The 24,496-nt window shown below is 41.2% G+C and overlaps 1 protein-coding gene across 1 annotated transcript in view; it reads right to left on the bottom strand.

Moving 5' to 3' along the window:
- The window catches only part of Il13ra1 (interleukin 13 receptor subunit alpha 1), a 68,416-nt gene that overhangs the window by 25,607 nt on the left and 18,313 nt on the right, over positions 1-24,496 (bottom strand). The window contains exons 3-6 of the mRNA XM_021153297.3: positions 24,099-24,237; positions 21,773-21,893; positions 11,368-11,552; positions 571-722 (exon numbers count right to left, since the gene is read on the bottom strand). Of these exons, the coding sequence (XP_021008956.1) occupies positions 571-722; positions 11,368-11,552; positions 21,773-21,893; positions 24,099-24,237 (597 nt within the window). The remainder of the gene's footprint in view (positions 1-570; positions 723-11,367; positions 11,553-21,772; positions 21,894-24,098; positions 24,238-24,496) is intronic.

Here is a 24,496-nt window from a genome sequence, read left to right as displayed (position 1 = left end):
CTGTCTTCACCTTGCACATTTCAAGCTCATTCTTAACTCTGTGTTTTGTTTTGTTGTTTTAAGCTGCTGTCCCTTCTGACCCCAGTTCCCCAGATAGGTAGCAAGCTCCTGCTCAGCAGCCTGTTCTTATCTCAAATGTCATTATCTCCTGTGACTTCCCTCCCTCATATTTCCTCATGCCCTTCTTCTAGTCATTCTACTTACCAGCCCATTTGATTTTTGTCATAATACACACAGTGAGAAATCAGTTTACACTTACCTGTTTTCTAATTGGCAATCTTTGTGAAGAAAAAAAGAAAGAAACATGTTTGTCAGCTGTCACTGTCTAATAGCTGTAGTGAGTGAAAGTGTCTACGACATGGCAGACAATAGCAATGTTTTAAGCAACATAAACCCTGCAGCCAATACTACTATAAACCATCAAAACTTGCAACATGCCTTATTTTTTTTTTAAAATCATCATCATTGTCTCTCACAAATGTTAAGAGCTACTCCTCATTATTATTTTAATGTAAGAGGTTCAAGTGAAAGAAAATACTCCAAGAAAAACTATGATCTAACAAAACCTACCTCTAAAATAGTATGTCGGTCAGTTTGAGTATTACTGACTTCCACTTCATAAGTTAAGCATCTGCTTCTAAAATTCTGTGGATTCTTCCACTGCACTAATAAGGCACCATTTTTGAGGAGAAGATGTTTAATATGTGGAGGATCAGGTTTCACTGAAAGATAGAAGAAAGCAAATTAGTTTCTACATGTTTATTTAATTACATGTATATAAGATGTGATTATATATGTAAACTCGATAATAAAGGTTCACAAAGTTAAATCAAAATAGGGCTGATGGCTTTTAATGGGTTCACATGATCTGATATAGAGTTTGAGAATTTCTGATTAGCCACAATTAGCAGAGGAAGTGTATTTAAATCTGCCCAGTAAAATGGATTTCAGGAGAGTCTTTGGGGTTATCTGGTAAATGACATGAACTCTGATCTAAGTATAGTCAGAAACTGATCAAGGTAGACTCAGGACAGATAGCTGCCACACAGAGAATAAAGATCCAGATGTGCTTCCTCCACACATGCAACAAAATGTGAGGTATAAGAGGCTTCTGTAAAAGAAGAATAGGCTATGAATTTGAGAGGGAGCATAAAAAAGGAACATGGCTGCAAGTGGGAAGAGAAGAGGGAAGGTGAAAATGATGTAAATATATTTAAATACTGCAAAATAAAGCCATCTCTCCACTGTAAAAAAAAAAAAGAGGTTTCTGTAGCTCTCCCTCACCAATGCCAATCCAAGACCACAATTTTAAAAGTACCCTGGCCTCTATTACAAGCTATACCATAACTGTGCTTTGAGAACATTATGTTAAGTGAAACACGCCAATCTAAAAAAGTGCTGTGCTTCTACTCATGTGAAACACTACAGTATCTATAGTCAAACAGAAAGCAGAAAGGTACTGCCTATGGCCGTGGGGAAGCAGCATTAGTGTTTATTACAGACCTAGGCAGAATTTCACTTTTGTATGATGAAAAACTCGTAGATGCCAGGTGGTGGTGGCACACACCTTTAATCCCAGCACTCAGCAGGCAGAGACAGACAGATCTCTGAGCTGCAGGCCAGCCAGAAATATACAGAGAAACCCTCTCTCATGAAAACAAACAACAACAAAAAAGAAAAAAGGAAGATTTGCAAAGGTCTGCTACACAACAATATGAATATATTTAACACTACTGTACTTACAACCCTAATTAAGGATAAAATATTTTTGAAAGTATTAGCTGGGTCAGTTTACTTTTTTGGAGGTGAACAATACTTAAGAATAAGGAACAGAAGATAATGGGTAATTAACAGAAAACATGGAGAGGTCATCTTCTTGTCATGAAGAATTATTCTTTATATCAGCATTAATTCCAGAAAGAACAGTAATAATAAACCTTAAAACCCTACCTAAGATAGATTGCCAAACAAGCAAGAGGGAAATGAAAGGCTTTGCTCCAGCCAATTCCATGTGATAAACTATCCTGACATCATTCTCTTGGCCTACAAGCTAGGCTGCCTTTGGTCCCCCGATACAGTTGACTTCCAAGACTATCTGGAGGAATGATAATCAGTGTTCTGCTTACAGATTTAGAGAAGCCTTTGTCAAACGATGCCTCTTTTTTTTTTCTATAAGTCATCCACTTGGCATTTAGTCAGAATCTGAGCTACCTGATAGGTTGCTGCAACAAGCCAACCAATATACTGACATTATTTATACACAATTTTTTGAGATACCTCGTGTCCTTTGGCTCTTACGACATGAGGTCAAAGGTGACTATAGATTTTATTTTACAAATAAGGAAACACTCAAAAAGAATCTATATGCCCTGATAAGAGGGGGTCTGAGGTGTTCAATCGATATTTGTTGTTTAACTTGAAGCCTTTTGCTGGTTAAATGTCAACTTGACACAAACTAGAGTGACGTGAGAAGAGGGAACCTCAATTGAGGAAGTGTGTCTATGAGATAGACCTGCAAGCACGTCCATAGTGCACTGTTGATTAATGATTGATGTGGGAGGACCCAGCACACTGTGAGCTGTGCCACCTCTGAGTAGGCTGAGCAAGCCATAGGGAGAAAGCCAGTAATCAGCCTTCTTCCACGGTCCCTGCTTCCGTTCCTTCTTTTGAGTTCCTGCCTTGAGCTTCCTTCAGTGATGGGCTGTAACATGGAAATGTAAAGAAAAATAAATCTTTTCTTCCCCAAGTTGCGTTTGACCACTGTTTGATTAAAGGAACAGAGAAGCAAACTAATATTGGCCACTAACAAGCCAACACTTAGACAATCCAGTCAGATATGGTTGTCCTAGATGTCATGACTGACAATACATGTACCCCCACGAAGTTCAATACTGTGCATATAATGGTGAGAATATAGTTCAGTAAAAGAGCATAGTTTAGCATCCACAGAGTCCTAAATTCCGTCCTCGGCATTACTAGAAGAATTCTAGTAATATCCTGGGGATATTGGATCCCATCAAGATTTTTCTAGCTAAAATCTTACTCAGGGACTATATGAGTATCTCCTCCAGAGTATCAAAGTGAAAAGAGCTCTTCGAATGAGACAGCTCAGGTTGCAGTCTTGGCTATAAGTCAATAAGGAGACTGCCTGCAGTACTCATGTTCCAGAGGTACCATTTCTAAGCTTGCTTCTTAAAGCATTCACCAAAGACAATTTATGTATATGGAGTCTCTGGTTTTGGACCAAACATCATCATCTTCAACTGTTTGTTTTAATGATTCAAAAGACAAGACAGCCCCTTCAGGTCCGACCAGCACCGAGGTAGTTAGGGCGCAGAGTCAGCTGACACCCGCCAGCTACCCACAACACCCGCCACAGGATCTTAAGACTTCTGGTGAGTGGAACACAGCATCTGCTCCAATCTAATCGCGCGGGTCTGAGACTGCATTAGTTAGGGAAACAGAAAACGCGGCCTGAGTAGGGGCACAAGCCCCTTCCGGTCCGACCAGCACCTGGGTAGCTAGGGCGCAGAGTTGGCTGATACCCGCCAGCTACTCACAACACCAGCCACGGGATCTTAAGACTTCAGGTGATCTGGCCACCCTCCCGGCCAGAGGACAGGTCTCCGCCCGGCCCGGGAGCCTTTTGCCTCAGGATCAGGGGGAGCTATCTTGGTTCCGGGACTCCACTGAACTTAGTCTGCAAAGGTGAGAGTGTGCACCACAGAAGCTGACAGCTTCTGGGACAGGCGGGAGTCACAGACCCTCTGAGGCAGCACCCTTTTTGGGCTCAAGACATCCGGCCACCCTCCCGGCCAAAGGACAGGTCTCCGCCTGGCCCGGGAGCCCTTGGCCTCAGGATCTGAGGGAGCCATCTTGGTTCTGGGACTCCGCCAAACTTAGGAACTTAGTCTGCACAGGTGAGAGTGTGCACCACAGAAGCTGACAGCTTCTGGGACAGGCGGGAGCCACAGAGCCTCTGAGGCAGCACCCTTTTTGGGCCCCAGACATTCAGCCACCCTCCAGGCCAGAGGACAGGTGTCCGCCCAGCCCGGAAGCCCTTTGCCTCAGGATCTGAGGGAGCCATCTTGGATCCGGGACTCCTCCAAACTTAGGAACTTAGTCTGCACAGGTGAGAGTATGCACCACAGAACCTGACAGCTTGTGGGACAGGCAGGAGCCACAGAGCCTTTGAGGCAGCACCCTTTTCAGGCCCTAGACATCCGGTCACCCTCCAGGCCAGAGAACAGGTGTCTACCCTGCCCTGGAGCCATTTGCCTCAGGATTGGCGGAAGCCATCTTGGTTCCGGGACTCCTCTGAACTTAGTCTACACAGGTGAGAGTGGGCACCACACAAGCTGACAGCTTCTGGGACAGGCAGGAGCCACAGAGCTACTAAGGCAGCACCGTTTTCAGGCCCCAGACATCCGGCTTACTTCCTGGCCAGAGGACAGGTGTCCACCCGGCCTGGGAGGGCTTTTGCCTCTAGATTGGTGGTAGCCATCTTGGTTCCGGGACTCCACTGAACATAGTCTGCACAGGTGAGAGTGTGCACCACACAAGCTGACAGCTTCTGTGACCCGCCAAAGCAACACAGCTTCTGGGAAAGGTCCTGTTTTGGGCCTTCATCTTTGGCGAGGAGGAGGTGCAAACACCAGATATCTGTGCACCTTCCCTGTGAGAGGAGAGCTTGCCTGCAGAGAGTGCACCGACAACTGAAACTCAAAGGAGAGAGCCTGTCTCCCAGGTCGGCTGATAGAGGCTAACAGAATCACCAGAAGAAAAATCTCTAAACAGAGACAACTATAACAACTAACTCCAGAGATTACCAGATGGCGAAAGGTAAACGTAATAATCTTACTAACAGAAACCAAGACCACTCACCATCATCAGAACCCAGCACTCCAACTTCGCCCAGTCCAGGGCACCCCAAAACACCGGAAAAGCTAGACCCGAATCTAAAAGCATATCTCATGATGATGGTAGAGGACATCAAGAAGGGCTTTAATAACACACTTAAAGAAATACAGGAGAACACTGCTAAAGAGGTAGAAGACATTAAAGAGGAAACACAAAAATCCCTTAAAGAATTGCAGTAGAACACTGCTAAACAGGTAGAAGACATTAAAGAGGAAGCAAAAAAATCCCTTAAAGAACTGCAGGAAAACCAGACCAAACAGGTGATGGAATTGAATAAAACCATCCAAGACCTAAAAAGGGAAGTAGACACAATAAAGAAAACCCAAATTGAGGCAACGCTGGAGATAGAAACCCTAGAAAAGAAACCTGGAACCATAGATGCGAGCATCAGAAACAGAATACAAGAGATGGAAGAGAGAATCTCAGGTGCAGAAGACTCCATAGAGAACATCGGAACAACAATCAAAGAAAATACAAAATCCAAAAAGATCCTAACTCAAAACATCCAGGAAATCCAGGACACAATGAAAAGACCAAACCTACAGATAATAGGAGGAGATGAGAATGAAGATTTTCAACTCAAAGGACCGGCAAATATCTTCAACAAAATTATAGAAGAAAACTTCCCAAACCTAAAGAAAGAGATGCCCATGAACATACAAGAAGCCTACAGAACTCCAAATAGACTGGACCAGAAAAGAAATTCCTCCCGACACATAATAATCAGGACAACAAATGCACTAAATAAAGATAGAATACTAAAAGCAGTAAGAGAAAAAGGTCAAGTAACATATAAAGGCAAGCCTATCAGAATTACACCAGATTTTTCACCAGAGACTACGAAAGCCAGAAGGGCCTGGACAGATGTTATACAGAAACTAAGAGAACACATATTCCAGCCCAGGATACTATACCCAGCCAAACTCTCAATTACCATAGATGGAGAAACCAAAGTATTTCATGACAATACCAAATTCACACATTATCTTTCCACGAATCCAGCCCTTCAAAGGATAATAACAGAAAAAAACCAATACAAGGACGGAAACCACGTCCTAGAAAAAGCAAGAAGGTAATCCCTCAACAAACCTAAAAGAAGACAGCCACAAGAACAGAATGCCCATTCTAACAACAAAAATAAAAGGAAGCAACAATTACTTTTCCTTAATATCTCTTAATATCAATGGACTCAACTCCCCAATAAAAAGACATAGACTAACAGACTGGCTACACAAACAGGACCCAACATTTTGCTGCTTACAGGAAACTCATCTCAGAGAAAAAGATAGACACTACTCAGAATGAAAGGCTGGAAAACAATTTTCCAAGCAAATGGTAGGAAGAAACAAGCTGGAGTAGCTATCCTAATATCTAATAAAATCGACTTCCAACCCAAAGTCATAAAAAAAGACAAGGAAGGGCACTTCATACTCATCAAAGGTAAAATCCTCCAAGAGGAACTATCAATTCTGAATATGCTCCAAATACAATGGCAGCCACATTCATTAAAGATACTTTAGTAAAGCTCAAAGCACACATTGCACCTCACACAATAATAGTGGGAGACTTCAACACACCACTTTCACCAATGGACAGATCATGGAAACAGAAACTAAACAGGGACACAGTGAAACTAACAGAGGTTATGAAACAAATGGATCTGACAGATATCTACAGAACATTTTATCCTTAAACGAAAGGATATACCTTCTTCTCAGCACCTCATGGTACCTTCTCCAAAACTGACCACATAATTGGTCACAAAACAAGCCTCAACATATACAAAAATATTGAAATTGTCCCATGCATCCTATCAGATCACCATGGACTAAGTCTGATCTTCAATAACAACATAAATAATAGAAAGCCAACACACACGTGGAAACTAAACAACACTCTTCTCAATGATACCTTGGTCAAGGAAGGAATAAAGAAAGAAATTAAGGACTTTTTGGAGTTTAATGAAAATGAAGCCACAACATACCCAAACTTATGGGACACAATGAAAGCATTTCTAAGAGGAAAACTCATACCTCTGAGTGCCTCCAAAAAGAAACTAGAGAGAGCACACATTAGCAGCTTGACAAGACACCTAAAAGCTCTAGAACAAAAGGAAGCAAATTCACCCAAGAGGAGTGGACAGCAGGAAATAATCAAACTCAGGGGTGAAATCAACCAAGTGGAAACAAGAAGAACTATTCAAAGAATCAACCAATCGAGGAGCTGGTTCTTTGAGAAAAGCAACAAGATAGATAAACCCTTAGCCAGACTCACTAGAGGGCACAGGGAAAGTATTCTAATGAACAAAATCAGAAAGGAAAAGGGAGACATAACAACAGATCCTGAAGAAATCTAAAACACCATCAGATCCTTCTACAAAAGGCTATTCTCAACAAAACTGGAGAACCTGGATGAAATGGACAAGTTTCTAGACAGATACCAGGTACCAAAGTTAAATCAAGATCAGGTTAATGATCTAAACAGTCCCATATCCCCTAAAGAAATAAAAGCAGTCATTAATAGTCTCCCAACCAAAAAAAAAAAAAAAGCCCAGAACCAGATGGGTTTAGTGCAGAGTTCTATCAGACCTTCAAAGAAGATCTAATCCCAGTTCTTCACAAACTATTCCACAAAATAGAAACAGAAGGTACTCTACCCAACTCATTCTATGAAGCCACAATTTCTCTGATACCTAAACCACAAAAAGACCCAACAAAGATAGAGAACTTCAGACCAATTTCTCTTATGAATATCGATGCAAAAATCCTCAATATAGTTCTCACTAACCGAATCCAAGAACACATCAAAACCATTATCCATCCTGACCAAGTAGGTTTCATTCCAGGGATGCAAGGATGGTTCAATATAAGGAATTCCATCAACGTAATACAGTATATAAACAAACTCAAAGACAAAAAACACATGATCATCTCGTTAGATGCTGAGAAAGCATTTGACAAAATCCAACACCCATTCATGATAAAAGTCTTGGAAAGATCAGGAATTCAAGGCCCATACCTAACCATAATAAAAGCAATCTACAGCAAACCAGTAGCCAACATCAAAGTAAATGGTGAGAAGCTGGAAGCAATCCCACTAAAATCAGGGAATAGACAAGGCTGCCCACTCTCTCCCTACCTATTCAACATTGTACTTGAAGTCTTAGCCAGAGCAATTAGACAACAAAAGGAGATCAAGGGGATTCAAATTGGAAAAGAAGTCAAAATATCACTTTTTGCAGATGATATGATAGTATATATAAGTGACCCTAAAAATTCCACCAGAGAACTCCTAAGCCTGATAAACAGCTTCAATAAAGTAGCTGGATATAAAATTAACTCAAGCAAGTCAATGACCTTTCTGTACACAAAGGATAAACAGGCTGAGAAAGAAATTAGGGAAACAACACCCTTCTCAATAGTCACAAACAATATAAAATACCTTGGCGTGACTCTAACTAAGGAAGTGAAAGATCTGTATGACAAGAACTTCAAGTCTCTGAAGAAAGAAATTAAAGAAGATCTCAGAAGATGGAAAGATCTCTCATGCTCATGGATCGGCAGGATCAACATTGTAAAAATGGCTATCTTGCCAAATGCAATCAACAGATTCAGTGCAATCCCCATCAAAATTCCAACTCAATTCTTCAAGGAATTAGAAAGGGCAATCTGCAAATTCATCTGGAACAACAAAAAAACCTAGGATAGCAAAAACTCTTCTCAAGGATAAAAGAACCTCTGGAGGAATCACCATGCCTGACCTAAAGCTGTACTACAGAGCAATTGTGATAAAAAACTGCACGGTACTGGTATAGCAACAGACAAGTAGACCAATGGAATAGAATTGAAGACCCAGAAATGAACCCACACACCTATGGTCACTTGATCTTTGACAAGGAAGCTAAAACCATCCAGTGGAAGAAAGACAGCATTTTCAACAAACGGTGCTGGCACAACTGGTGGTTATTATGTAGAAGAATGCAAATAGATCCATTCCTATCTCCTTGTACTAAGGTCAAATCTAAGTGGATTAAGGAACTCCACATAAAACCAGAGACACTGAAACTTATAGAGGAGAAAGTAGGGAAAAGCCTCAAAGATATGGGTACAGGGGAACAATTCCTGAATAGAACAGCAAGGGCTTGTGCTATAAGATCGAGAATCGATAAATGGGACCTCATAAAGTTGCAAAGCTTCTGCAAGGCAAAAGACACCGTCCATAAGACAAAAAGACCACCAACAGATTGGGAAAGGATCTTTACCTATCCTAAATCAGATAGGGGACTAATATCCAATATATATAAAGAACTCAAGAAGGTGGACTCCAGAAAGTCAAATAACCCCATTAAAAAAATGGGGCTCAGAACTGAACAAAGAATTCTCACCTGAGGAATACCGAATGGCAGAGAAGCACCTGAAAAAATGTTCAACATCCTTAATCATCACGGAAATGCAAATCAAAACAACCCTGAGATTCCACCTCACACCAGTCAGAATGGCTAAGATCAAAAATTCAGGTGACAGCAGATGCTGGCGAGGATGTGGAGAAAGAGGAACACTCCTTCATTGTTGGTGTGATTGCAAGCTTGTACAACCACTCTGGACATCAGTTTGGCGGTTCCTCAGAAAATTGGACACAATACTACCAGAGGATCCAGCAATACCTCTCCTGGGCATATATCCAGAAGATGTCCCAACCGGTAAGAAGGACACATGCTCCACTATGTTCATAGCAGCCTTATTTATAATAGCCAGAAGCTGGAAATAACCCAGATGCCCCTCAACAGAGGAATGGATACAAAAAAATGTGGTACATTTACACAATGGAGTACTACTCAGCTATTAAAAGGAATGAATTTATGAAATTCCTAGCTAAATGGATGGACCTGGAGGGCATCATCCTGAGTGAGGTAACACAATCACAAAGGAACTCACACAAAATGTACTCACTGATAAGTGGATATTAGCCCAAAATCTTAGGATACCCAAGATATAAGATACAATTTGTTAAACGCATGAAACTCAAGAAGAACGAAGACCAAAATGTGGACACTGTGCCCCTCCTTAGAATTGGGAACAAAACACCCATGGAAAGAGTTACAGAGATAAAGTTTGGAGCTGTGACGAAAGGATGTACCATCTAAAGTCTCCCATATCCAGAGATCCATCCCATAATCAGTTTCCAAACGTTGACACCATTGCATACACTAGCAAGATTTTGCTGAAAGGACCCAGATATAGCTGTCTCTTGTGAGACAATGCCGGGGCCTAGCAAACACAGAAGTGGATGCTCACAGTCAGCTATTGGATGGATCACAGGGCCCCCAATGGAGGAGCTAGAGAAAGTACCCAAGGAGCTAAAGGGATCTGCAACCCTATAGGTGGAACATTATTATGAACTAACCAGTACCCCAGAGCTCTTGACTCTAGCTGCATATGTATCAAAAGATGGCCTAGTTGGCCATCACTGGAAAGAGAGGCCCATTGGACTTGCAAACTTTATATGCCCCAGTACAGGGGAATGCCAGGGCCAAAAAGTGGGAATGGGTGGGTAGGGGAGTGGGGGGGAGTATTGGGGACTTTTTGGATAGCATTGGAAATGTAAATGAGGAAAATACCTAATAAAAAAATTAATTCTAAAAAAAAAAGAACTTTCATTTGTTTTAATTAGTACCTTACAAGATGGAAATGGCCATTTATCAGAATTAATTTTCATAAATTCATTATTCATTATTATTATTAAATATTCATTACTAAATAAAACTTAGTTTATTATATATAGGATATGTTTAATTTTTAACTTTTGGGAGATTATTTTGTGGAGAAGAGACTGAAGGAAAGGCTGCCCAGGGACAGGCATGGAGGAGGCGAGCACCAAGGCCTGATACTATTACTGATGCTATGATGTGATTACAGACAGGAACTTAGCATGGCTGTCTTCTGAGAGGCTCTACTAGTAGCTGACTGAGACAGAGTCAGATACTTATACCCAACCATTGGACTGAAGTCAGGGACCCCTATGGAGGAATTAGGGGAAGGATTGAAGGAGCTGAAGGGGAGGGCAACTTCCCATAGGAAGACCAGAAGTCTCAACTAACCTGGACCCCAGGGAGCCTCCAGAGACTGAGTCACCAACCAGGCAGCATACACAGGCTAGTCTGAGGCTCCCAGTCAGTACATATATAGGAGAGGACTACCTGGTCTGGCCTCAGTGGGGGAAGACATGTCTAACCCTCGAGAGACTTGATACACCAGGGAAGGGAGATGGGAGAGCATGGGAGGACCCTCTTGGAGGCAAGGGAAGGGATAATGGGATGAGGAACTGTGGGAGGGGGGACAGGGAGTGGGGGCAATGGCTGGAATGTAAATAAAATAGAATAATAATAAAAAAAACAAAAGATAAGACAACCTTGTATCCACGCTGTCCTAGAGGGTTTTGGAAACTTACCATAGGAAGTTAAAGACACTATTTTGCAGGATGGCCTAATTTTCCCAGCATTATCCTTGACCATTATTTGAACATTCTGATGTTCAAAACTAGGTTCCACTTTAGTCAATTTAAAGGAACAAGTAATGTGTTGACCTTCTCTATAGATGTTTTCACATTGACGACTTTTCTCCAGGCTGCTGTACCTACAAGATAAAATGAGACAACACTCTATTATTTTGAACAAGGTCAAGAGGCATGGGTAGTCATTTTTTTAATGGCTGAAAGAAATGTCCATGAAAATAAATATCGTATTGCAAGGCATGCTAGCTGTTTCTAGAAGTCCATTTTCTAGTGTGCCTCATTTCATATTCTAGAGGAAAAGGCCATCCTTTGTGGATGGGCATTAGTATTCACAATAGCCATGGTTACAAAAGCCATCCTGACTTTCCTCTTCTGTATGAGGGAAGAAATTCTGAAGCCAAGATGAGAAGTTCTACACCTTCTGAAAATGCATATATACTGAACCCCAGTGATTCCTCTGTGCTCTGCCCTGCCTGTTCTTTGTCTTCTTAGTTTCCCCCTTTTCCCCTGTCCCCGGGGGTGGAAGAGTCACTGACATCCTTCTCGACTTCCATTTTGTGTGTGTATGTATATATCCTTATGTGTGTGAGCAGATATGGATACAGAGTCAAGAGGGTGTTTTTCTCAATTGCTCTCCACTTTGTGAGACAGGGTCTCTCACTGAAGTAGGAGTTTTGGTTACATTTACTGGTCAGCCCCAGGAATCCTTCCATCTTATCTACCCCAGTATTATGATTAAAGGCATACATATACCACTGCACCCAGCTTTTTTTAAAAATATGGATGCTTAGTATATGAATGCAAACCCTCATGCTTACAAGGTAAGCAGTGTACTGATAAAGCCATCTCCTCAGCCCCTCCCCTTCTCTATTTTCAATTTCCTTGTCCACTCATTCTCAGTTTGTTAACCCCATCCTTTTATTTTAATCGAATTCTGGGGAACACCTTAACTTGACCATATACCTCAGAATTCTTCCCTAAGATTTTTTCCCTCCCAGATAGTATCTCACTGTTTAGGTCTGGCTGCCTTGGAAATCACTCTGTAGATCAGACTGGCCTGGAAATTATAGAGATCAAACTGCCTCTGTCTCCTGAGTGCTGGGTTGAAAGGCATCTGCCACCATGCTGCACATCCTGGATTTGTTTTTGTTTTTGTTTTTTGGGGTTTTTTTTGGTTTTGGTTTTTCGAGACAGGGTTTTTCTGTATAGCCCTGGCTGTCCTGGAACTTACTCTGTAGACCAGGCTGGCCTCGAACTCAGAAATCCGCCTGCCTCTGCCTCCCAAGTGCTGGGATTAAAGGCGTGCACCACCATGCTGGCTACATCCTGGATTTCTAACTATCCCATTTGAGTATTTCATTCTCCCCTCTTGCCTCAGAATCATTGTCTGAAGACTCCATATGTACCCCAACACACACACTGATATGCCATTCTGCCAATCTTTGCATTTCTACCACTAAGAGCTCATTTTTTCTATGGTTCTTAGATACCTTGAAATGACCTTTCTCTCTTTCTCTCTTTCTCTACATTCTACCACCAAATTCTATTTGCCAGATTTGCTTAGAGTCTTATCTTCTGTAATATTCCCACAGGCTACCTCTTGAATTCATGATCTCACTGTTTTAGACTTCATATTTGACCTCCATGACCTTCATTTTTAATGTCCTCCTATTACTGCCAGATCAGCATTCCTCAAAATTCATTGAGCTGCTAAGACTGGAGCTGTTCAGGTCATACTTCTTCCAATACCAAACTACCCTGTTGGGACACACAATGGCTTTCTAAGTATCCCCTCTTCCATGTAGCTTTTATAAGTGATACTGCTGGCACCCTAAATCTAATTTCATCTATACACATACCTTCTCCAGTGACCATGAGCACCTAGCCAATGAATAGTATTCATTACATTCTCTATCTTTCTCTCTCTCTGTCTGTCTCTGTCTCTCTCTCCCTCCAAGCCTTTCCCCCTCCCCTCTTTTCTCTCATATCAGCTATCAGAGACCTCTGTTTTTTAGGAACTAATACAAGATAGTGTCAAGTCTTACATCATCTGCCACAATTGGAATTGTGCAGATTCTGCAGAAAAGGAAGGCATTTTAATAGATAAAGAACAGAGAATCCCAAACCCTTGGCCTGTAATCTCAACATTATCTTAATCTCAACATTATTTTACTGAGCTCAGGAATCAGAACTCTGACAGAAATGTACATCCTGATGAAAATCAGTTTTTTTAAATGAAGATGTAATATATTTATTCCTGAAAATACTACAAAGAAGTGTTCTGCTACAGAAAATGTCTTTCAAGAGACAGTTCATTTCTCTGCGTTGCTGTTGTTTTTGAGACACAGGGATTTCAAGGCTAGACTGTTCTCAAACTCACTATGTAGTCAAAGATAAACTTCAACTCCTGGCATCCTCCACCCTCCATTTCCAAAGTGCTGGGATTATGAGCACGTGCCATTATGATCATCTAACAGCACAAACCTTCCCTCTTAGTTGTAAGTCTCTATGGATCATAAAGGAGAACTTTTAAAAATTAAGTTGCTGTCATGAGTATTTTGGGGATTAGACAGTCCTGGAATGTTTTCCACCCAAAACAGAAACCAAAGCTACTAATGACATTTTTCTTGCATAACAAAAGCTTGTGACCGAATTAGAAAGAGCAATCTGCAAATTCATCTGGAATAACAAAAAACCTAGGATAGCAAAAACTCTTCTCAAGGATAAAAGAACCTCTGGTGGAATCACCATGCCTGACCTAAAGCTGTACTATAGAGCAATTGTGATAAAAACTGCACGGTACTGGTATAGCAACAGACAAGTAGACCAATGGAATAGAATTGAAGACCCAGAAATGAACCCACACACCTATGGTCACTTGATCTTTGACAAGGAAGCTAAAACCATCCAGTGGAAAAAAGACAGCAATTTCAACAAACGGTGCTGGCACAACTGGTGGTTATTATGTAGAAGAATGCAAATCGATCCATTCCTATCTCCTTGTACTAAGGTCAAATCTAAGTGGATTAAGGAACTCCACATAAAACCAGAGACACTGAAACTTACAGAGGATAAAGTGGGGAAAAGCCTCGAAGATGTGGGCACGGGGGAAAAATTCCTGAATAGAACAGCAATGGCTTGTTCTGTAAGATCGAGAATTGACAAATGGGACCTCATAAAGTTGCAAAGCTTCTGTAAGGCAAAAGACACCGTCCATAAGACAAAAAGGCCACCAACAGATTGGGAAAGGATCTTTACCTATCCTAAATCAGATAGGGGACTAATATCCAATATATATAAAGAACTCAAGAAGGTGGACTCCAGAAAGTCAAATAACCCCATTAAAAAATGGGGCTCAGAACTGAACAAAGAATTCTCACCTGAGGAATACCGAATGGCTGAGAAGCACCAGAAAAAATGTTCAACATCCTTAATCATCAGGGAAATGCAAATCAAAACAACCCTGAGATTCCATCTCACACCAGTCAGAATGGCTAAGATCAAAAATTCAGGTGACAGCAGATGCTGGCGAGGATGAGGAGAAAGAGGAACAGGCCTCCATTGTTGGTGGGATTGCAAGCTTATACAACCACTCTGGAGATCAGTCTGGCGGTTCCTCAGAAAATTGGACATAGTACTACCGGAGAATCCCGCAATACCTCTCCTGGGCATATATCCAGAAGATGTTCCAACTAGTAAGAAAGACACATGCTCCACTATGTTCATAGCAGCCTTATTTATAATAGCCAGAAACTGGAAAGAACCCAGATGCCCCTCAACAGAGGAATGGATACAAAAAATGTGGTACATTTACACAATGGAGTACTACTCAGCTATTAAAAAGAATGAATTTATGAAATTCCTAGGCAAATGGTTGGACCTGGAGGGCATCATCCTGAGTGAGGTAACCCAATCACAAAAGAACTCACATGATATGTACTCACTGATAAGTGGATATTAATTAGCCCAGAAACTTAGAATACCCAAGATACAAGATACAATTTGTTAAACACATGAAACTCAAGAAGAACGAAGACCAAAATGTGGACACTTTGCCCCTTCTTAGAATTGGGAACAAAACACCCATGGAAAGAGGTACAGAGACAAAGTTTGGAGCAGACACAAAAGGATGGACCATCTAGAGACTGCCATATCCAGGGATCCATCCCATAATCAGCCTCCAAACGCTGACACCATTGCATACATTACAAGATTTTGCTGAAAGGACCCTGATATAGCTGTCTCTTGTGAGACTAGGCCCAGGCCTAGCAAACACATAAGTGGATGCTCACAGTCAGCTATTGGTTGGATCACAGGGCCCCCAATGGAGGAGCTAGAGAAAGTACCCAAGGAGCTAAAGGGATCTGCAACCCTATAGGTGGAACATTATGAACTAACCAGTACCCCAGAGCTCTTGTCTCTAGCTGCATATGAATCAGAAGATGGCCTAGTTGGCCATCACTGGAAAGAGAGGCCCATTGGTTGTGCAAACTTTATATGCCTCAGTACAGGGGAATGCCAGGGCCAAAAAGTGGGAGTGGGTGGGTAGAGGAGTGGGGCGAGGGTATGGGGGACTTTTTGGATAGCATTGGAAATATAAATGAGGAAAATACCTAATAAAAATATTTTTAAAAAAGTCAAAAAAAAGCATGCAAACAATTCTACTGTTTATTATTAAGGCGATTAAACTTCCTATTTTAATTCAGTGCAAACAAACAAACAAACAAACAAAAAACCCCAAAAGCTTGTGATTAACGTGCCCTTGAAAAGACTATGAAAGGAACTCCTGCCATGCCCAGTGTTTTAGGTTCATCTTTCTTTTTGTCTCTTTGACAGTTCATATATCCTCGTGGGCTCTGAAGGTATCCGATATGGGGGGGGGGGGGTGACATCCCTAAAACTCACTGAGCTGCTAGGCTGGAGATCTTCAGGTCAGGTCCCTTCCAAAGCAAAGTATCCTGCTGGGACAAGTTGCAGCTCTCTGTTTGCAAACAACAATTTTGAATTCAAAAAAAATTTTAAAAAAATTTAAAAAACAACAACTCCCTATTTTATGGCTGGGGATTAGGGGAAACAGTTTGGCATTTTGTACAACATGATGTGTACACTGGTACCTAAGACATCCTTGGTGTCTGCTAGCCAATACCACACCTGGGGTTCTGATTAGAAAATGGAGAAGGAAGAATGAGCTGGATGCCAATTCTATGTGGTGGAAAAAGAGAGCAGCACTGGATACTGACATTCCCTGCATGGGAATACAAATAACTAACAAACACCAGTATCTACAGATGTCAGAAACTGCCATACTGACCAGGAGTCACCATTCCAAACACTTCATATAACAGCCCTCATCAATCTTCAAAGATAAGTATCATCACTATCCCTATTTTACAGATGAGAAATCCAAGGCTTAGAGATAATTAAGGCTTATTTCTAGTACAGATTTGAACACATTCTAGTATGGCACTAGAATGAAGAATTTGTGGAATAGTGAGAAGAAAAGCCATGGGGGCAACACTGTACAAAAGAAAGGTACCATCCAGGTAAAGTCACTTGTGACCTCTGGAACTGACTGGGTCCCTGAGCTTTTAATTTCATTTAAATCAAGTGGCAAACAGTCTGTGGTGGCTTGAATCAGAATGGTTCCCATAGGTTTATATATTTTAATGCTTGGTCCCCAGTTTTTCAAGCCATTTGGGAAGGACTAGGAGGTGTAGCCTTTTGGGAGGAGCTGTGTCACTGGGAATGGACTTTGAGAGTTCGAAAAGCCACACCATTCCCAGTGAGCTTTCTTTTTTTCATAGTCATGAATGTGAGTTCTCAGCTACTATTCTAGCGCAATGCCTGCCTGTCTGCTGCCATGTTCCCCACCAGGATAGTCATAAACTGTTACCCTCTGGAATTGTTAGCCTCAGAGTTAAACACTTTATTTTATAAGTTGTCTTGGTCATGGAGTCTTAGCACAGCAATAGGAAAGTAACTAAGGCACAGTCATACACTGCTAGCATCTCCTGTTTATATTATGGAAAGAACCTCTGCCAAATAACCAGCTCTGGAAACACTTTGACAAAGTAGTAGGCTCTTTGATACATGACCCTTGGGTGCCAGTGAACCACTAATTTCCAGATCACTTCTTGAGCCATGTCCAATTGTAGATTTGGCCCTGACAAAAGGTATCAATGTGGGACTGAATGCCAACTAAAACACTGTCTGCTCTCAACCTTGACAAGAGCCTGCATCACCCCAGAGAAGAATGCTTCTCCAAATTAGTCCCAAGGGAACACTGTTTGAATGGTTTGTACTGAGATTTGGTTTATGCTAGAATATCTCCAGGGAATAAGGCACTTCCCTATTTTTCTCTTCTTTTACTAGATCTTCTTGGGCTAGTATACCCAAGTATAAAAGCTGGATTGCTTTCCTTCCTAGTCTGTAATAGATTGAGGTAGTCTTTTCTAATTTTCTTTCTAATCCCCTCCTGTAGGCACATTTCTGAAGGAATTCTGTGTTTCTAGTCACAATAACTCTGAGATTAGTAGCATAATAAACACAGGAATTCTACCAATTCCTATGGTATCTTTAAAGCCTGTAGTAACAGCTTTCCACAGACTTCACAATGGCACAGAGCCAGGAGACTCCTAAAGAATTACTCTGTCTGTTTCTCTGCTAGCAAGTCTTGGGAGCCAGATGTACTCAATTCTTCGTTTTCATTCCTGTACTATAGCGATACTGGGTTGCTTATACTTCTTAGTCCTCACCCTCTCCCTGAATGTTCTCTAGTTTTGGATCCTACTAAGAATTTCACAACTGATTTATTAAATGCCTACCTCATGTGTCAAGTACTGGGGAAAACATAAAACAAAACCCCTGCTCTCAAAGGAGATTGCCGCCTGGAGAAGGGAACTCCCAGAAAGTAAACAGGAAATGACATCACACAGCACAGAGTACTGTGACACACAGACATACTATTGGGGCTATGTCTCCAGACTTGAGAACTCAAAGATTCTCTGAACAGGAAATTACATCTGAGCTGAGCTGAGGACAAATGAGAGGCATTAGATGAAAGGGCAAGGTGTAAGCTGTGAGAGAAGGCCAAATGTTCCTACTATTCTGTGCAAATATCCCTGTGTAAATATCAATATTGTGTGGATTGAAGTCAGTGTAAAGAATGGAAATAAATTCGAGATAGGATGTAAGAGAGGCGAAGGTCCAAGAAGAAGGATGAGACAGGTTAGCCAGGTGATAAGGGATGTTGTCTGTCATGTTTAAGAGTGTGAACTTTGCCATAATGGTACAAGAGAGCCACAAAAGCCTTAAGAAACAGTGACTCAATAGGTAGCAAGAGTAAGTAAGTAAGTAAGTAAAATTGCAAAACTTCCAATGAGAACTTTTACATGGAGATGGGGGTTTGGATAAAACCAAACCTCCAGAATGGACCACATGACCTTAGCAGCCACCTGGCTTTACTGGTGCTGTGCCTCAGTCTTATCAGGCTGCGCCTCTCACCCAAGGGAGAAGACAGTGACTGCAACTCCCCAGGACACTTAGGAGGGATTTTGTTCAACAATTCATGTGATTTCAGGAGACTGGCATGCCAAGCCTGGTTTATACAAGTGCACTGTATATGAATATATTGAAATATCACATGATAGCCTATAAATATGCATAGCTTGTATGTATCATTTAAAAATACATTTAAGTGAAAAAAATATGGGGATTTGCCTTCTGTCCATGATCTGCCCATGAATGTTTTAATATAGTACAAATATTTTCCATGATGTCATCAGGCAAAATGGTCACTGCAGGATGAAATTTTTTTTGTTTTTGTAAGGTCTCATAAATGTGCTCCACCACTGAGCCATAGCCACAACTTGACATTCCAGGACATCTATCTTCAGAAGTCCTAGAGAGGGTCCCAGACATGCCCTTCTCTCAGAACTATTTTATCAAATAAGAGAACAAGGCCATATAGAGAAGAGACCCTCAAGACTAGACTCCCTTCTCCATCCAGCTGTCATAATGCCTTGATATCCTTGTCCTAGTTAGATTGACTTTTTTGTACATTTTCCATAAACCTAGACATATCTGGAAAGAGGGAATCTAAATTGAGGACTTGCTTCTATCAATCAGATTGGTTTGTGGGTAATCTGTGAAGCATTTTCTCCATTAATAACTGGTGTGGGAGAGCCCAACCCATTGTGGATGATGCCACCCCTGGGCATATGGTCCTAAGCTGTATAAAAGGCAAACTGAGTATTCCAGGGGGAGCAAGCAAGCAAGCAGCACTCCTCCATGGCCTCTACTTCAGTCGGTGCCTTCAGGTTCCTACTTAAGTTGAAGCCTCTGACTTTCCTCCAAGATGGACCATAAACTGTAGGTTGAAATAAACCCTTTCATCCCCTGGCTGCTTTTTGTCATTTTTTTAAATATGGAAATAGAGACCCAGACAAAAACAATCATCACAACTTATAAGGGGAATAGAAGAGGGTGGGTACAGCAGGGCTGGGCTATCGGAGCCCATGACAACTGATTGTACATTTCAAAGTTGGGAAATGAGTTTGAAGGCTGAGAGAGACTTGGTAATTAACATAACTTGGTCACTGCACAAAGTATATATGAACCAAATTACAATATAGTATTCCACAAGTATGTACAAATTTAGCATTTTTAAAAATGACTAAGTATACCCATGAAGTCTCCAGGACCTTTATAAAGGGTAAATAGACCAAATTTCAAAAATTCCCCAATCTCAGCCAGGCCTTATGATACAGAGTGTTGCCACAGTTTTAAGGCCAGCCTGGGATACGCAGTGAGTCCCAGGCCAGCATAAGCTACAGCATGAGAACCTGTTTCATAAACAGAGAAAGGAATGAATTCTTAATTCTTTATATGTATATAAGTATATAAATGGCTCTCAGGGGAATTGTGATGCTTTTTTTAAAAGCCAGTTTTATGTGATATATGCTGTAGAATTCCATTCCATTTCGGTGACATTCTTGAAATAGCAAAATTATATAGATGGAGGACAGATTAGTGAATGGTTGCCAGAGGTTAGAGACCTGGGAAAGGGAAATGAAAACCAAGATGGGCTATAGGAGCTGACTATGACTATGAAAAGGGCAACTGGAGGGAACTAGGTAGCAATGGAGCCATGCAATGGAGTGGCACAGAATGCTACACACAGATACATATGAAACTACTGGAATGTGCCTAAGACTGTAGATTGTGCCAATATCAATCTTCTGGTTTTAATGTTGCTTTAGAGTTTACCACTGAGAGAAAAGGAGTGAAAAGAATATAGGAGTCTTCCCATACACATGTTGCAAGATTGTGTGAATGGGCTTTTAAAACTAGGAATCCTTTTTAAGTAGATGTATTTTCTATTCAACTGTCTACTCTTCTTGTGGTGTTTTGGTAGTTTGCTTTTTGATTATTTTCCCCTTTTTGTTTTGTTTTGTTTGAAGGGTGGGGATTTATTTCCTTTTTATAGTTTTAAATTTTCTCATTATATTTATTTACAGGTATTTATTTATGTAGTGAGAGATATACATGTCACGGTGCATGTAAGGGATCAGAGAACAGCCTGCAGAATTTATCACGTGGGTCCCAGAGGTCAAATCCAGATCTCTCGGCATGGAAGCAAATGTCTTTACCTGTTGGGCCATTCCAATGGCCCTTTTCTTTTCTCTCCTCTCCTCTCCTCTCCTCTCCTCTCCTCTCCTCTCCTCTCCTCTCCTCTCCTTTCCTTTCCTTTTTTCATTTTTTTAGATTAAATTTTAGGTTGCTGTGGCAACCACTGGGGTTAATTATGAATTTCCTATCTACTGCCTCTATAGAAAAGAGTAGGCTGGAGCTGAGTATAGAGCTCAGTAAGAGAACACTTTCCTAGCATTTGCAAGGTGCTCATGGTTGGTTGTTTTTGAGACAGGGTCTCTCTACAGAGCTCTGGCTGTTCTGGAGTTTGCTATGTAGACTGGGCTGGTTTCAAACTCAGAGACAGCTGCCTGTCCCAGCCTCCCGAGTCCTGGATTTAAAGGCGTGCACTACCATGCTCCAGCCAAGGCTCAACTTTTACCCCAGCATGACATATAAAACATAGACTGTTCAGAGCCAAGATTGGTGGCACATGCCTTTAATCTCAGCATTAAGGAGGCAGAAGCAGGTGGACCTCTTGTGAGTTCAAGGCCAGCCTGGCCTACAAAAATAAGTCCAGGACAGCCAGGGCTGTTATGCAGAGAAACCCTGTCTTGAAAAATGACTGTTCTTTTTTTTTTAAATCCAAAGGCTCCCAACACAATCAAAATCAGTGTTCAGTTAACCTGCTGTGTGTGCAATACATACTCACCAATAGTAGAGAGTATAGTGTGTGTCAGGGCTTGTATTCCTTCCAGGGAGCCAGGAACACTTCATATAGCTCAGGTTATGCCAAATGCACTTGAGCTCAGTCACAGCGGACTCAGGATCACCTAGAAGGCAAAAGTCCTTTTCATAGAAAACAGTCAACAACCTAAACCCTAATCTCACACTCATTTCACCAGATGTCACCCAGGACAGTGAAAATACAAATGCAATTGTTCGCAGCTTTCTTTCTTACCTTTTTATAGAGAGAAAGCATCTTTTGTATCTCTAAAGGAACCTTACTCTGCTAACTAGAGAGAATGGTTAAAAGTCAAATAATATTTCATCCCTATGCAATGCCCACAAAATAACTAAATGAATGTAAAATTGCAAACAGCCCCTGTGTTTTGTCATTTTAATATTTATTTTAATTAAAATATAATTATATCACTCTCCTTCCCTTTCCTTCCTCCCCTGTCCGCATGTCTCCTTCACTTCCTCTCAAATTGATAGCCTCTTCTTCTTTGGTTATTATTGTTAAATACACTTATGTATGTGTAAGTATATGAATACAACCAGCTAAGTCTATTTTTGTTGCTTGTGTGCCTATGATTTCAGGGCTGAATACTTGGTATTGTGTGTCTGCATATGGGTTGTGTGCCTGTTAGTACATGTCACTACCCAAGTCAGAAGCATCCAATACCTGGAGCTGGAGTTACTGATAGCCGTGAGCAACCTGACATGGATGCTTGGAACCTAATTAGGGTCCTCTGGAAGAGGCAATCCTATTATACAGACACAATTTACTTTCCTCTCTTCTTATCAAGGGAAGTTCTATAGGAACATAGCACAACCTAAGATTTAAGAGTTTTGTTGTCTGCTGTGGTTGTAGGGGTTACTCTTCCCAGACCTCTTGTTTCTTACATGGTTTTCTAAGTAGTCTAGGATGGCCTGGAACTTGTCATGTAGTATAGACTGGTTTGACCTTGTAATCTTCCTGCCTCATCCTCTGGGATACTGAGATTAGAGATGGGTATCATCAAGACAGTTGTCTTTATCTTTTTGTTAACTCTTGTTTGGCTGGCTGATTTTAAAGGACTGGCTCAATCTCCCAGGTTCAAACAACTCTTCCCATCTTAGCCTCACAAGTAGATGTGACTACAGGCAAATGCCACCACACCTGGCCTGAGAGCCTCCTGATGTGACATCTCTTGTGATGAAGATTTCACTTATCATGTCTCTACACTAATTCAATGCCTATATTTAAAATGTCAGCCCTTCACCCTCCTGATCCTTGAAAGAATACTCCACTGAGCTATCACAAACTATTTTATGTCACAATATAATTGCTTTTTTGAAGTATTAAACTCCTAAAAAGTACAAACACAGAAGGCCAAGATGGTTTAGATCATGATCTCAGTCGCCTCGCAGTCCTAAATTTTATACCTTTAAAAGCAGTACTTTGTATGTTGTTTTGATCAATGCAAAGCAAAAAGGCTTGAAGAACAAGCCTTGAAGTGCTAAGGTTTGGAAGTTGGAGGTGAGGCCTGGCCCTGCCTAACAAAGGGCCAAGATAACATGAAAAACAATATGTGCTAAGTATTTATTGTAATCTTCTCAATGACCTTAAGAGGCAGGTCCTCCTATCTTAAAGATGAGGAATATAGTGAGGGAGGGGCAATAAACAAATTAAGGTCACACAATTAGTAGCCTGGCAGAGCTAGGATTTAGACTTTGGTAGCTGGTGTCTGATAGCCTTGCTTTTAATTAATGTAGGCTTCTCCCTGTGCCTAAGAGGCCGAAGGACTGCCAGTGACGTGGTACTAGGGGACAATGGTCCTCATCACCCAAGAGCTTTTCCTTTGACTAGTCATGTGCTCAGGCTAGGCCAGCATGATTATCCTCCATACAAAACTAATTTCCACATGTCATGAATCAGGGCAGTACTATAGGTTTCCTAAAAGCACTCTGCTTGAAGACCTAGAGCAAGTCAATTCATCTTCTCCCCATCATGAAACAGATCAGGGTAACCATGCATGCCTTACTTAGTTTAGATAAGTGGGTAAGGCACATTTTAGGGAGGAAGGGAGGGGGGAGTATGTGTATTCACTTTTCAAATTATAAAAGAAAGCATTCTAACTATATAGATATTATTATTCAAACTCTATGTGAGCAACTTGAAGTGGCAACATCCTCAACCTTATCTAGCACAGGTCCGAACATCTATTTGACTCAGTAAAACTTTGAGAATGAAATGAATTCATCACCAGTGAGGACACTGAGCAGCTGGGTATGCTCTAGAAGTACCAAGAGAGAATATTTGTATCTGTTACCTTCAGGGGGTGAGATGCACTTTTTCACCAAAGGGCTAGGCTTCTCACTTTCATTGGCACTACACTGAGAGCCCACCTGCAGGCAGATTTTTTCATCTAGGGGTAATTCCTCTTTACGATGAGTTTCTGGAGCAATTTTCTGAGAAAAAGAAAAAAGGAAAAAGAAAAAAAAGAGTAACTTTTACAGAAAACACACACACACAAAGACACTTTAATAACAAACAGTCTTAGTAGTCCCAAATGTTTAAGAAAAAGGATCAGTTCTTAAAAGGTCTATGTGAGTGACGTTGAAAGAGTTGTCTCACTCTCTGCCATGCCTGTAGACATTCAGTAGTGTCTCAGTCCTGGTTTTGGTTATCATAACTTGGAAGCAGAGAAGCAAGACACTACTGACATTT

Source organism: Mus caroli, unplaced genomic scaffold (genome assembly GCF_978045245.1).
Source record: "Mus caroli unplaced genomic scaffold, Mus_caroli_1 scaffold_5, whole genome shotgun sequence".
In the NCBI taxonomy this organism is placed as follows: Eukaryota; Metazoa; Chordata; class Mammalia; order Rodentia; family Muridae; genus Mus; species Mus caroli.
This window is presented reverse-complemented; position numbering and strand designations above follow the sequence as displayed.